Here is a 14,273-nt window from a genome sequence, read left to right on the forward strand (position 1 = left end):
CACAAGACCGGTCTCTCTAAATAGGCGGCACTTAAGTTGATGGATGGACAAAACGATCAATCAATTACTGACTTTCAATGGCTTGGCCAATTAGAAGAGGCGGCGAGGGAGTCTGGCCTGCCTATGACAGCCAATAGAAACGTGTGTTAGAGTGACGCATCGACCCATCAGCTGTTTTTGTTTTGCTGTCTGAGCTACTGAAGTTAATAACACAATAATAACACTGTCGTCACTCTGAGGTGAAACAATGCATCAGGGAAGCCTGTGTTTCCTTTTGATTCTCTTTTAAGTTTTGGAATCGAGTGGTTGCATATGTATACGTCCGCTCAGACCTCAGACAGCCCGTGCTAAAAAAAAAACACACAATCCGCTCCCTGGATTGTGTGCGCGTGGCGCTTGCTGACGGGGAGGAGAGGAGCGATCTGATCGATCTGATCCCGAGGCCTCCGACCGCCCGCCCGGTGGAGGGTGATCAGTGGCGGGGATGGAGTCACAGGAGACAGCCGACGGCTCCGCGGGACACCACGGTGTGATCTGTGCCTCGTTCAACCAGGACACCACGTAAGCGACCTGTCCTTACCGAGCACCTCTTCTCTCCATGTGGCACTTGACTGTTGCATAACATGGTACTGGCACTGTGTAGTCGTACTGAACAATGGTTGATGTTAGAAGCAGGGAGTATGTGTGCGTATTAATAAGTTTATCTATGCGAAGATTATAGGCTTATATCAGCTGAAAGGGAAGTAGACATGTCTTTCGCAAATTAGTGTGTTGAATAATTCAAATGTCTTATTTTCACAAATTGTTATGGTTAAGCGTTAAAAGTGACCGAGGCCATGTTCAGACTGAAGTATTATTTATAATAGACCATATTATACGGTAACAAACTAACAACTAACTAGAGTTGTATTGTTCTTTCATCGCTCTCTTGTATTCAGACTGTTCACACCTTTCCTTTGTTGTTGTGTTTCCTTGTAATAGCCCATGTGGCCATACCACAGTTCAAGATCAAAAGCATCCACCAATAATAAGGGAGACAGCAGAGAGCTGGTCCTATCTAAAGTTCAAGATTATTTAAAAAGTTGTATCCTTTTTTGTCCATGTCAATAATCCAACTACAGTCAATAAATCATTGAGTTAAATATGTGTATACACTACTTATAAGCAATGGCCACTGACACCCACCAGGGGATAGACTAAAGGCAGAATAACTGATTCAGTGTATGTCAGTTAGAGGTGTTTCCCCTTTACCTAAACACCTGTCCTGGCTGGGGCACTCATCAGGTTTGTGACAATGCCAGTAACAGTCCACAGTTCCTATCACTTATAATTCTTTCCTTTCATCTTCAGACAATCCTTTGAGCATAACCTTTGACTGTACTACCTGTACCGTTAATAAGCTTGTTAATAAAGTATTAAAAAATACCTCAGATAAACATTTATGACCCTTAACCGTTTTAATTATCCTCACACATCTAGTATAGGTAGAATCACTGGGATATTATCTGTGCATTATGGCTCTGACTCTTTAGATGCCACCTGTTTGTTTGCCAACTCAGCCGCCTCTCAGGTCTGCAGTACCTCTGTTGTATAGCCATAGATAGGCGTAACACTGCTGCCCCTTATCACCAAAGATGGTACAGTTATCAGTTGAGCGGTAGAGAAGTCATCTGACCTAATTCACCTCAGCTTGTATCATACTGACCACCCGGTGCACAGCCACGCTGGATGATGGCTATTTATAGTGGCAGTCAGACCACTGAAGCGTGGCATTGATTCCTTTTATTTCACATCCTGGTCAGTGTAGCTGTGTGTGTGTGTGTGTGTGTGTGTGTGTGTGTGTGTGTGTGTGAGTGTGAGTGTGAGTGTGAGTGTGAGTGTGAGTGTGAGTGTGAGTGTGAGTGTGAGTGTGAGTGTGTGTGTGTGTGTGTGTGTGTGTGTGTGTGTGTGTGTGTGTGTGTGAGTGAGCGTGCGCGCATTTTGCGCCTGCGCGAGTGAATGAGTGAGAGGGCATATAATTGAGTGAATGTGTTGAACACAAAACACTTGTAAACATAAGTATTGAGTTACAGTAGCAAGCTGCCCTTATGAGCCAACAACCTTTGACTTTTTGGGTTCAGTTTGTTTCACCAATGAAAACAGTGATTTATCTTTTGTCTAGGTTTAGTTTATTGTGCATGCCTTAAGTTGATACGATGGTAAAGATTCATTATGTGTGAACATAATATTACCAATATATAATAGGCAAAGGCATGGTAGCACAAATATGCAGTATAGATTCATGTAACACTGCATTGTGCAGGCCACTGGACAATGAAAATGGAGATTGCATTTCATCATCACATCTGCCATACAGTTTTGGGAATAAATCAGAATGAGAAATTACATTGTCACTTATCTGACTGTAATGTTATTATGGGAGTATTCGCACAGTGCCGTCTTTCAAACTTTGATGCTTTGATTGTTAGTTAAGTTTCTCTCTTTGTGTGTCTCTCAGATCACTGTCGATAGGAACCAAGACTGGTTATAGGCTCTTCTCTGTCACCTCGGTGGACAAACTGGACTGCATCCACGAGGGAGGTAAGAGTTCTTGGAAACAGCATCTTGCATTCTATACATCGTCTTAAAATAGCTTATTCGTAAGTATGCATTACACTACTGTAACTATATAAAGTTACCTATGCAACACCGAACCTGTGCATCGGTAGTATGCACGGGTGTGTATAAAATATCGGTCAAAACATAGGATCGAAGCATAGGATCACATGGGATCACATCAGACGCCAAAAATCTGGCATTGGTCGGGCTCTAGTTATACACAGTACAGTACAGTGTTCTGCCTGTGATGACAGAGTGAAGTCTCAAGGAGCTCAGACTTGTTTACTTTGTCAACTCCCTTGCAGTCAAAGTAAACATCTAGGGGAGCTACGTTTTCTAGTCCTTGTTGTTGTAACAAAGAGATAGACTGGAGTCTGTTTGAGGAAGCTGGAACTTAAACGTGTTCCTTATCCGAGAGCTGGGATTTTAATCTCACATGCAAACAAAGCTCAGTTAGCTAATGGCCTACAATAACGACCATAATGCTGTTGTCACAAATCGAAGCAACAGGCAAATGTGAGAAAGCTCACTTCCTTATCTACAGTAGTTGTAATCTTGCTTTCAGGTTATAGAGCTATACTTGTATCTGAGGATAAACATTTATTTAAACATTTTATTTATACGATTTTATGCATATTTGGCGTATAGGCAACGGTATAATTTGATTGTCTAATAATTTAAAGGACCAGAATCTTAATAAGATGCCAAAACGGGATGTCTGGTCACTGTAACGTACACGCACCCTAATCTCCTTCCTCTCCCTTACCTTCCCATTTCCTCTCCCAGCCGAGTGTCCAGACGTGTTCATCGTGGAGCGCTTGTTTTCCAGCAGTCTGGTGGTGGTGGTCAGCCTGTCTGTGCCACGCAGAATGAACGTCTATCACTTCAAGAAGGGCACAGAGATCTGCAACTACAGCTACTCTAGCAACATCTTGGCTGTCAGGCTCAACAGACAGGTAATGGAGAGGTCATAGGTCATATAGGGCAGTGGTTCTCAAACTTTTTCATGTCAAGGACCCCCAAAATGATATGTAATTGGCCATGGACCCCCATCTCAAAATATTTTGTTCCAGGGACCCCCAGAAGCAAAGATTTGAGTTGCAAATGTTCGCTTTAACAGAATATATATTCAAAGGTTTGCAAAAACCTTCAGATTTTTAGCACTCGGTGCTGCGCTATAGATCTGCTATTTTTGAATAACCAAAGTATAAAAGGTTAAAGTGGTTCAAATTATTACGATGCTATATTAACACATTTTGTTGGGGACCCACCGGAACGCCCCCACGGACCCCTGGGGGTCCCCGGACCCCACTTTGAGAACCAATGATATAGGGGGAAGGGGGGGTGTTGGTGACGTAGCGTAGTAGCTGATCTACAAGCCACAAGCAAAATAAGCCAGAAAGCGAGAGAGACAAGAGCATCCCATTAGCAGAAGGTTGCTAGTTCGATGCTTGCCACATACACGGCCCATGTCTAGCAAAGTGGGGTCCCCGGACCCCACTTTGAGAACCAATGATATAGGGGGAAGGGGGGGTGTTGGTGACGTAGCGTAGTAGCTGATCTACAAGCCACAAGCAAAATAAGCCAGAAAGCGAGAGAGACAAGAGCATCCCATTAGCAGAAGGTTGCTAGTTCGATGCTTGCCACATACACGGCCCATGTCCATCCTTCTGATGTGTTTAATCTGTCACACATTAAACTCTTGACACTTATATGCTATGTATGAAATTGAATATAAATAGTGACTACACAGTTGAAACTTCTAGTTCCTGATTTTGTCTAAGCTGATCCCCCTCATCATTAATGTCCCTGTCATTGTCATTAATCTTCCTCTGTCTCTCACCGACAGAGGCTGGTGGTGTGTCTGGAGGAGTCTGTCTACATCCATAACATCAAAGACATGAAACTGCTCAAAACACTACTCAACACACCCACCAACCCTTCAGGTGCAATACACTCAAAAACATACACATACACGACAAAGAACCAAGCATAAATACTGCATACATGCACACCCGTATGAAATACGAGTCATATAACTTGATCCTGTCAACGTCCGCTAGGTCTGTGTGCCCTGTCTGTGAACCATGGAAACTCATACCTGGCCTATCCTGGCAGTGCCACCATTGGAGAGATCATTATCTATGATGCCAACAACCTGGTGAGGCCACCATTAGTGGGATTATTTTAGTTTTTTAATGCAGTTCCACACAAAATGCTCTGTAGCCTTCATCGGCACACAAGATTTACTTCTCTCCTACTGGTTCCTTTTTACAGCAGCCATTTTGACACAGCTGAAGGTAATAGGGAAATAATCGATTTAATCGATTATAGTGAAACATTTTAATAAAGTAAATAATAGATTTTGAGGGGGATTTAATTCTTTTTTTCTTTTTTTCTGAAGAAACACAGTAACTACTGAATGACACACACCCACAACTAGGGCCTATTTTGGGGAAACTGGTTAATGAGCATGAAGTGCGTTCAACAACTTCACTGGTGTGCTGATGGACTTTTGGCATTTTCTGGACCAGAGTTAGAGTTGAGTAGTTGTAGAGTGGAACTAGGTTCTCGGTTCCATCCTCAGGTCCTCCTGGATGCGTGTTGAATGGTTTCCTCCACCGTCGGTGTGTGAATGTGGGTGTAAATGCATGAATGTGAAATAGCGCTTGGAAAGCGCTTTGAAGGTCAGACAGACAAGAAAGGTGCCATATAAATGCAGTCCATTTACCATTTGAATTAGGCTGAGTATATTATTTACGTATGTGTGGGTGTGTTGCAGACCGCCAAGAGCAGATGATGTAAAATTATATTGGGAGGAAATAACAAATACAATGAATACGTCTTACACTGTACAAGTGTACAGGATATGTGTCCGTGTGTACACATTTTACATATTTGTGCTAATAGTTAAGGAAAAGCACTAGTGTGTGTGTGTGTGTGTGTGTGTGTGTGTGTGTGTGGGGGGGGGGGGGGGGTGCTCCTTTAACACTGTTAAACAAATCGCAGGTTGAGGCTTGACCTAACAAAACCTTTCAGTCATGGGATTTTATTTTGCTTTAATCCATGTGTACCTGTGAGTGTGACCTGTCCAGTGTGACCTGAAATGTTGTTTATAAAATGGGGTTGGTACGCTCTCAGTGTGCCTCCAATACACTGACTATGAAAGGCAAAAGTCCACGGACAATCAGCTGGACTCTCCATCCATCCAATCCAAAACACCAACCACCAAAACACCAAACAAACGCAGGCGGGGAAAACATGCCACTTTGCCTCTAGAAATAGTCAATTCACCCATCTGCTACATGCCTCACACAACCCACCTGCCCCAAAATATGGCCCTTAATACTTTCAGCTGTGTTTACCCAGTAAAACATCAAGATAAAAACTTCAAAATAATATTCAATTTTTTGTTTTTGTTCTTCTTTTCTTTTCTTTTCATACCAGAAATGAAATGATGATTAGAAAACACTGCTTTTGTCTCTCAGAGTACAGTGACCATGATCCCAGCCCATGACAGCCCTCTGGCTGCTCTCACCTTCAACGCCTCAGGAAACAAAGTGGCCAGTGCCTCAGAGAAGGTCAGAGCTTCTCCTCATCCATCCATCCATCCATCCATATCTCTCTTTTGTTTTTCTCTACCGTGACTTTTTCCCTCGTCCCTTTTGTCAGTCCAGTCATTCTCGCTGTCTGTTTTCCTCTATTTTCCTCCATCCAGGGTACTGTAATCAGAGTCTTCACCGTCCCTGAGGGCCAGAGGCTGTTTGAGTTCCGACGGGGGATGAAAAGGTAAGTACCACGCATACACTTCTATCTACAAAGTCAAATCCTTTAATGCTTCAACGCGGAGAGTGAAGAAACGCACCCCGGCGGGCCTGAGTGCTTTTTTACACTCTAAAGCCAGCCCTATTCACACAGGACTAGAATTACCTGGTGACCTCATGTAATTAAGACATTAAAATAGCAATACAAAAACGGAGAATACAAAAAAAAAAAATTCCCAAATTACTGAGATGGTAATTCGCATGGGACCATTATTATCAGATGACCTGTTTGCTGAAATACGGTGTGTAATTTGGCCTGGAATTCTTACTGTACAGATGACCTCCACAATTATTACAAATTACCAGAGTTCCCAGGTAATATTTGTCCCATGTGAATAGGTCTTTAGAACTAAATTAACATTTTAGTAACAGAGTTAGAAACAAGCTAACCAATTATGACCTGTACAATGATATAATCTTTGCTACACAATAATGTGTAGTAAATTATCTTACTTGTCGTCTGTCTGTCTGTCTGTCTGTCTGTCTCTGTCTGTCTGTCTGTCTGTGTGCGTGTGCGTGTGCGTGTGCGCGTGCGTGTGCGTGTGTCAGATATGTTAGCATCAGCTCACTGTCCTTCAGTGCAGATGGCCAGTTCCTGTGTGCCTCCAGCAACACTGAGACAGTCCACATTTTCAAACTGGAGCAGCACAGCCCAAGGTAAACACACTCATACTGTACACACTAGAGTGGAGTGGGAAACAAATATTTTTAGACTATTGGACTATTGATCCAAAGCTATGAATAATCAGGGTACATTTTACACAAAGAACCATCAACAGTTTTTGTCTATGAGTCAGAGGATGAATAAGGCTCCAGGCTGGTTAAAGGGGGTGTAAGTATACCATATTAACCCCATTATACCACAGCGAACTGTTACCTTAGAAAAAAATAAGTCATTCATTCATTCAATGTAGCTACAGTAACGTATTTCTGTCACCAGGTGTCAGTTATGAATTGGACCACTTCTATGAATTTGGAAGTCCTATATTGTATGTTCTGCACATTGAAATCTTTTAGCTGTCTGATCTGTCTCTTTTCGTTACCAGTGTTAGAGAATTAATGTACCCCACGGCCAATCATTATGGCGTATCTCCCTAGGTGGTCTATTATTTTTCAGTGCCGTGGTATATAAACTTTTTTTCTTCTTTTTTTAAATTATTTTTTACAAATTATCCATAGTGTAGACTCACATTTAACTATGACCCATGCTTTGTTTCCAACCCCTCCACCATCAACTCCTCCCCAAGTCGAGAGGTAGAGTCCCCTACATGGTCGGCCTACATGGGGAAAATGTTCTCGGCAGCCAGCACCTACCTGCCGGCCCAGGTGTCTGACATGATGAACCAGGACCGAGCCTTCGCCACCGTACGACTCAACATGTTTGGCCTGAAGAATGTCACTGCCCTGGCCACGTAAGACATAACAGGGAGACACAGACAAGACAGATCGTTACACATGTGTGGGAATTTACCTTCACTTCACTGGAAACATTAAAGACTTCTGTCGCGTCCGAAAGCCCTGCGATGAATTATCAATAAACTGCATAGTTAAAACTCCCCCCCTAAATCTCTTTAGCTAAGAAGCTTCAGCAGTACACACAGTTAATGCAAAAAAAGGACGAGACCAAGGCACTCTTGTGGAAAAGTTAAAAAGCCTTTAATAGTCTGGCTAATGTATAGCAAGAATAAAAAATGCACCTACGCGTTGTGGCAACAATGCCTTCATCAGGGTGACTAAACTCTCTCTTTTTTCTGCAGTATACATAGTTAGTTTAAATGGTCAGCACATCAGCGAGTTAGGTGTGGTGCATTTGTACATAGGTACCTGTAGGCCTCTGCAATGCCACGGATAAAGTTTCGACCAGCCTGGGTGGAAGTTTCAACTACAAACCTTGCTTTTTTGGAAAATTGTTTATCATCATCATCATCATCATTTACTTGTAGAATAGGTTCCACATATGTTCCACATACATTACGCATAGAAAAGGGAAGCAGCAGACACTGCTTGTTGTCAAGCATTCCCGCTGTAAGTGTCTTCCTCTCCCATTGACAGTCAGCTAATCGACCTGAGCAGCTGTTTCCGATCTCATTCAATTAGGCACCTCACTGACGTCAGTCAGGTACCCTCACCTAGGTACCTACGCACCTTGCTAATGCACGGACTGGTGCTGCCAAAAGGTGAATTCAAGTATCAAGTGTGACAATCTGCTAATTAAACTGTGATACAACTACGATAAAAGCATCATCTTGCGTCATTGGGTACCTCAAGAGACAAGGGCAACATGGCACACCCTCAAGTTACATACTGTACTAAGGACAATATAATTCGTGGAATGAGGGGACAATATAACATGTGCATATGTGTGTTTGTTTGATAACATGATAGTTGTGTGTGTTATTTGTCAGGATTCAGAAGTTGCCTCGGTTGCTTGTAGCGTCCTCAGATGGCCATCTCTACATCTATAATGTGGATCCTCAGGACGGGGGAGAGTGTGTCCTTGTCCAAAACCACAGGTCTGTGTGTGTGTGTGTGTGTGTGTGTGTGTGTGTGTGTGTGTATATAACTTGGTGATTACATGGCTCATATAGAGTGACTCTCCATTAACAAAAAGGTCACAATTCTTGTTATAGGCTTGTGCCCTGTCAAAGTGTCCACCGAATCCTAACACACTGAAGCCTGATTTATACTACGTAGTACAATGTTGTTGTAAATGGCTTACTTACAACTCAATTAATTGATTGTTAGGTTCAGCTGTTACTCAGCCAGCTCTTTATGGAGGACTTGAAGTTAACAATGCAGCTAATCGACTTAGTAAGGCTTGCAGGTGAGCCATTCCATGTTACGTTCTTTACAGACGGGAAGCGGTGGACGCGGGCATTACCGCTCGGATCAGCGGCGATCGCACCTCGATCGTTGTTGTTTTTCCTCCTGCGCGGTTGCGGGAAAACAAAAGCTCACCACAATCCAGCTCTCATCGTGCGAGTGCACAAACGAGTACGAGAATTTCACGGGCTGCGCCTGCTCGCCTCACCGCCCCTCAACTTCTCTGCGCGTCCCAAATAATCGCCCGCCTCTCATTGAAAATTAATTATATAGGCGTGTCGGCCGCTTCCCGTCTGAAAAGACCTTAACTGCTGCAGAGTATATAAATGAGTCGTTAGGGTCATGGACGCTAGGGTCCATGTGGTTAAGTATTTTTGTTAATTTCCTACATTTTATTTTTAATTATTTAAATTAAACGCGATGTGACGCCTTGTGAGCTTGTAGATCTGCTATTTTCACTAGTTTGGGTCATGGGTCATCAACTTGCATACATGTTAACACATGTTTATGCAGTACTGGTTTATGTTCAGGTGGGATCCTGGTTGACGGTGAACTAATTTGTGAAATCGACTGGTGTGGTCCTGAGGTCTTTTTGTTTGCCCGGGTTAATTCCGATTAGGGCTGTCACGATTACACAATCAAAAATGTATTGCGATTATCTCAAATAATTGCGATTACGCGATTATTTCATAATTGTGACACATATATCCGATGTGGTTGCATTGGAACCACCAGTGGACATTTTAGTGAATGCCTAAAATGTTTTCTTCTTCTTTAAGGCTGTTTGAGACAGATGAGGAGCCAGGGGAACAAGAGGAAGATGCAGAGTCACAGGAAGTCCCGCCCCAGCCAGCCAACCAGTCATACGCTGCCACCGTGGCACTCCCTTCCACCCCACCCTCGTCAACCACCCTTATGGGTAACTATCACAATGCTTCAATAGACCGAACTTTAGCTAAGCTTAGGTTCTGACACTTCAGTGAGAACTTCCACCTGAATCATGGTTTGTAACATTTCACTGTTATAAACAGTACCTGTATGAGTGAGTGATAAATATACCACTCTTGATTATGTGCTAGTTACTTAGCTAGCCCTTTGTAGCTGTATTTGGTAGCATAAATATAGTAATTTCAAGCTATTGTATGTTTTTGGTCGCAGATATATTGTCTTCAACTGTTCTCGTTAACCACTTAAACCATATATACTTATGCTCTATACTTGGTCCGCTCCTTTTCCCCCTCTACATCAAATCTCTGCTGAAAATAGCCGATCTACAAACTCGTAACATGACGCATAGTGAGCTTGTAGATCGGCTATTTTCAACGAATGTTCGGCCCCAGAATAGGGACGCTGGGGTTTTATAATTGCTTGACATCTGTCCCTAACCCCTTGTCTCCCTCTACCCAGGCTACTCTGAAGATGGGGGAGCTCAGAAGGGAGAGGTCATTCCAGAGCACGAATTCGCAGAGGGACCTGTGTGTCTCGATGACGAGAACGAGTTCCCTCCAGTCAGCAACCAGAGTAACTGACCCCACCACCTCTTCCTCCTCCTCCTCACACCCGACCTCCTTCCAGCAAACCAATCAGACATGTCTGTTTCCAGCCAAGACGAGGGACGAGAATATTCGAAATGTGCCCGGAGGCGGCGTGCGTTGGATAAAAACATTAACCTCCCTCTTGAACCACATGTACCCCTGCTGGCCAAGGGTCAAGTCCTGCCAGAACCTGCTCTCTGGCGTTTCCCACTGTTTTCGCGTCCCTCTCAGGTCTGAATTCTGAAAAAATGAAAACACTGGGAAGGGGAGTGAAAAGTCCACTGTCCCCAGACCCCAACTCTTACAGTCGTGCCCCAGACGTGAGCAGAAAGTGAGAGTAAATAAATACACATTCAATGGGGGACTGAAGATATTCCTACATTCTGTGCGTCTGCCATTTGAGAACCATCATCTTGATGGTGACACCTGTTGTCCAATAGAACTGTCAGGGGGGATAAGAAACACTAGACATGCCATAGATCACTGGTTCTCAACGTGGAGCCCGGGGACCACCAGGGGTCCAAATGTAACTCAGAGAGTACAAATGGATACTTATGGGTCTGTTTAAATTAACACGGAGGATTTTACTGTGTCGATAGTGGTCCCAGAGCTAGGAAACTGTATCAAATGGGTGTCTGTGGCCTGATGCCTATCAAACTGGGGAGTGGGGGGTCCTTGAAATATAAACCTTTGCGAATCACATTCACTGCATTAGGCCACGGACCCCACATTTGATACAGTGTTTTATCTCTGGGACCCCAGTCTACACTGTAAAATTGTCAGTGTTAATGTAACCCTCAGACCCGTAGCGGTCCATTAGAACCTTTGGTGGTTGAGAATCAGTGTCATAGATGACAGTATTAAGCATTTTTGTAGAAAACTGTGTCTGTCTTGAGTAGAAGACAGATATGTCTTTAGTAAATGCATAGTCCTCAACTTACCACTTACAACGACACTTAAGAACAAGCATATCACGATCGCTTCAGTACAGATTTTTCCCCAGAATGCTTAGAGTGACTGATTATGCAATACGAGTTGCGCTTTAACCACTTAAACCCCATAAGTTGTTGAATGGAGTCCCTCAGGGCTCTATACTAGTGACTTTTCCGTTTTCCCTCTACATTAAATATCTAGCTGAAAATGCGACGGTCGGTTGTGAGCTTGTCGATCTGCTATTTTCTGCGAAGTTTTTCCCCAGAATATGGATACGTCTGGCCGGCAGCCCTTTGTCTCATGACGGGTCATTGTGAGGGCTGCAGACACAACAGCTAATATAGTTATACTGGTAGCAATTCAGGGACATTTCTACTTTTATAGAGCATGTCAAGTCATTTGTGAAGGTACTTCAAAAATAGAAATGAAACACAGCTAGTTGTTTGGATAATCTAATATACAGCACTGTTTTGCAAAGGGCGGGCATGCAAACAGGGAATTAGTTCATGAATTAGCTTATAAATGGGCATTAACGGCAGATGGAGAGCAAAGGGAGAGAAATATGACCATGTAGGACAAGCGACACATCTTGGGTGAGACACTAAGAACTCTATATCGTCACTGCAGAGCAGAAAGGAAATGGTATCTCTACATTTCACATTTTTCATAAATGAATGCCCTATTTTATACTTTGCCACATGAAAGTGTCACACAAAAGCGAAAATAGCCTATCTACAAGCTCACAACACGTCAGAGCTTGTAGATCATTTTGAAAAGGTTAAGAGATTTTCGCCTATAATGACATGCCCAAAATAGGGATACCAGGTTGAAAGTGGTTAAGTGAAGTCTGAATGTGGGTTTTATAAATATTTCACAGGAAAAATGCGGAGATGTTTATTATTGCTTGGAACCTGCACCCAGCAGAGTTCAGACAGTTCATATCTAGTTGAGCGTGCCGAGCCTTCGAAGTGACTGTTTTATAAATATTTAACCAATGAAAACTATTAAAAAGAGATTAAGACTAAATAATAACTACATTGGATCCAGTTCCTGAAAAGTAACGGTTTTGGACAAACAGGGTTTCCCGCCCGACAGTGGACGATATGCAAACTGCTTTGATCTTGATTCCCTCAGTGTAAATCTTTGTCATGACTTGCAGAAGCCACTGTGATACTGACTGCAGTGACCGCATCATGTGACCCTCATGGAGTGTCACCCAGTGAATCCTCATGTTAGTTTTTATGAGCAGACATCTGTAGGGAGTTCACTCTAAATGTTTTCTAGGAAGCCGCAATCAATGACCGACGTGAATTACTTGATACGGAGCTGTGTACAAGAAAGTTACAGGTCCTTAAAGGACCACTTCACCCATTTTCAACCTATCTTCGTATAATTGGTCCTCACTAATTCTCATACTATATATTTTTTGTCTTCTCAGTCTGTGTCTCAGAGGAGGGCTGTGGACAGTTAAGAAACCTGCCTACCAGTGACATCATCGATGGGGAATCCAAGCTGATGCAGGCTCTCTATTCCTGGAAAGTTAGCATTCTATAATAGAAGCCATAGCCATAGTCTTGTGTTAATAAAAAATCTTGAAATCTTGTTTGAAATGACCAAACCTGCTTGCCAATGATGTCACTGGTGGGCGGCTTTCTGAACTGCCACAGCCCTCTGAGACACAGACCGAGTCGAAACAATTTGACTATTATTAAAAATATATACATATAATTATGAGCATTAGTGAGGACCAATTATATTAAGTTAGGTTGAAAATGGGTGAAGTAGTCCTTTAAATGTCAGTGATATCATTAAGATATTTTTTATTTACTACACAATGTTGAATATGTTAACATTTAAAACATACGGTAGATGTTTTTACTTAAAAACTTGACATAATTAATATTCTTTTGGAATATGATGAAGTATTACACATCAGTGCATAGACCAACAGTACGCTCAGAATTCTTTTTGTGTGTATAATGTGAATATAATACATTTATATATAGTACTATTGTAAACAGTAACATATTAATACCATTGTGACTGATTTTGCCAAAAGGCGGTGCTGTGAGGATGTACCGTGTTCTGCAGAGAGCTACTTTAATATCTGATGGTTTTCAGATGCTTTTGAGAAACACATTAAAGCTGACTTGCCAGTAAACCTGCCACTCTCATTGTGTTGTGTAGTTGTATGTACACATTTGCCAAAGGTAAAGAACAGATTTCAAGGTTATTTCAAATAAGTCCGGAATCGGATGTGATTCCGCAACGTCTTATTCTTTTTTTTTAAAGATTATTTTGGGGCAATTCTGTTTCAATTTTGATTGGTCAGTATATATAGAGAGAGACAGGAAAGGTGGGAGGAAGCAGGGGAGTAAAATCATGCAGCAAATGGTCCGGCCAGCTCGGGAATCGAACCAGGGATTCGCTGTCAGCCATTAGAGCCCACCCTACACATTCGACCATCAGGTTGCCTATTTAAGAGATATAAAAAAAAAGAAAGAAAAGTCATAAAGCAACAGATGTGAATGATTAGTCTATGTATGTATTCTGTAGGAAG

The 14,273-nt window shown here is 42.5% G+C and overlaps 1 protein-coding gene across 1 annotated transcript; it reads left to right on the forward strand.

The window, feature by feature from the left end:
* The first annotated feature begins 159 nt into the window (after positions 1-159).
* Positions 160-13,889, forward strand: LOC311059515 (WD repeat domain phosphoinositide-interacting protein 1-like). The gene is made up of 12 exons (XM_084077527.1): positions 160-561; positions 2,498-2,580; positions 3,385-3,554; positions 4,448-4,544; positions 4,662-4,759; positions 6,087-6,179; positions 6,317-6,387; positions 6,972-7,079; positions 7,670-7,834; positions 8,828-8,935; positions 10,025-10,164; positions 10,653-13,889. Exons 1-12 carry the CDS (start codon positions 485-487, stop codon positions 10,772-10,774), a joined length of 1,332 nt encoding a protein of 443 aa, XP_083933653.1. The 5' UTR covers positions 160-484; the 3' UTR covers positions 10,775-13,889.
* Positions 13,890-14,273: the final 384 nt, after the last annotated feature.

This window comes from Gymnoscopelus microlampas (assembly GCF_963454915.1).
Source record: "Gymnoscopelus microlampas genome assembly, chromosome: 14".
NCBI lineage: Eukaryota > Metazoa > Chordata > Actinopteri > Myctophiformes > Myctophidae > Gymnoscopelus > Gymnoscopelus microlampas.

Bases quoted from the DNA above. Each gene is read 5' to 3' on its own strand.
- LOC311059515 (XM_084077527.1), top strand. From the start codon at position 485: ATGGAGTCACAGGAGACAGCCGACGGCTCCGCGGGACACCACGGTGTG. The intron at 4,760-6,086 runs GTGAGGCCACCA...TTTGTCTCTCAG, and splicing joins TCTATGATGCCAACAACCTG to AGTACAGTGACCATGATCCC. The intron at 7,835-8,827 runs GTAAGACATAAC...GTTATTTGTCAG, and splicing joins AATGTCACTGCCCTGGCCAC to GATTCAGAAGTTGCCTCGGT.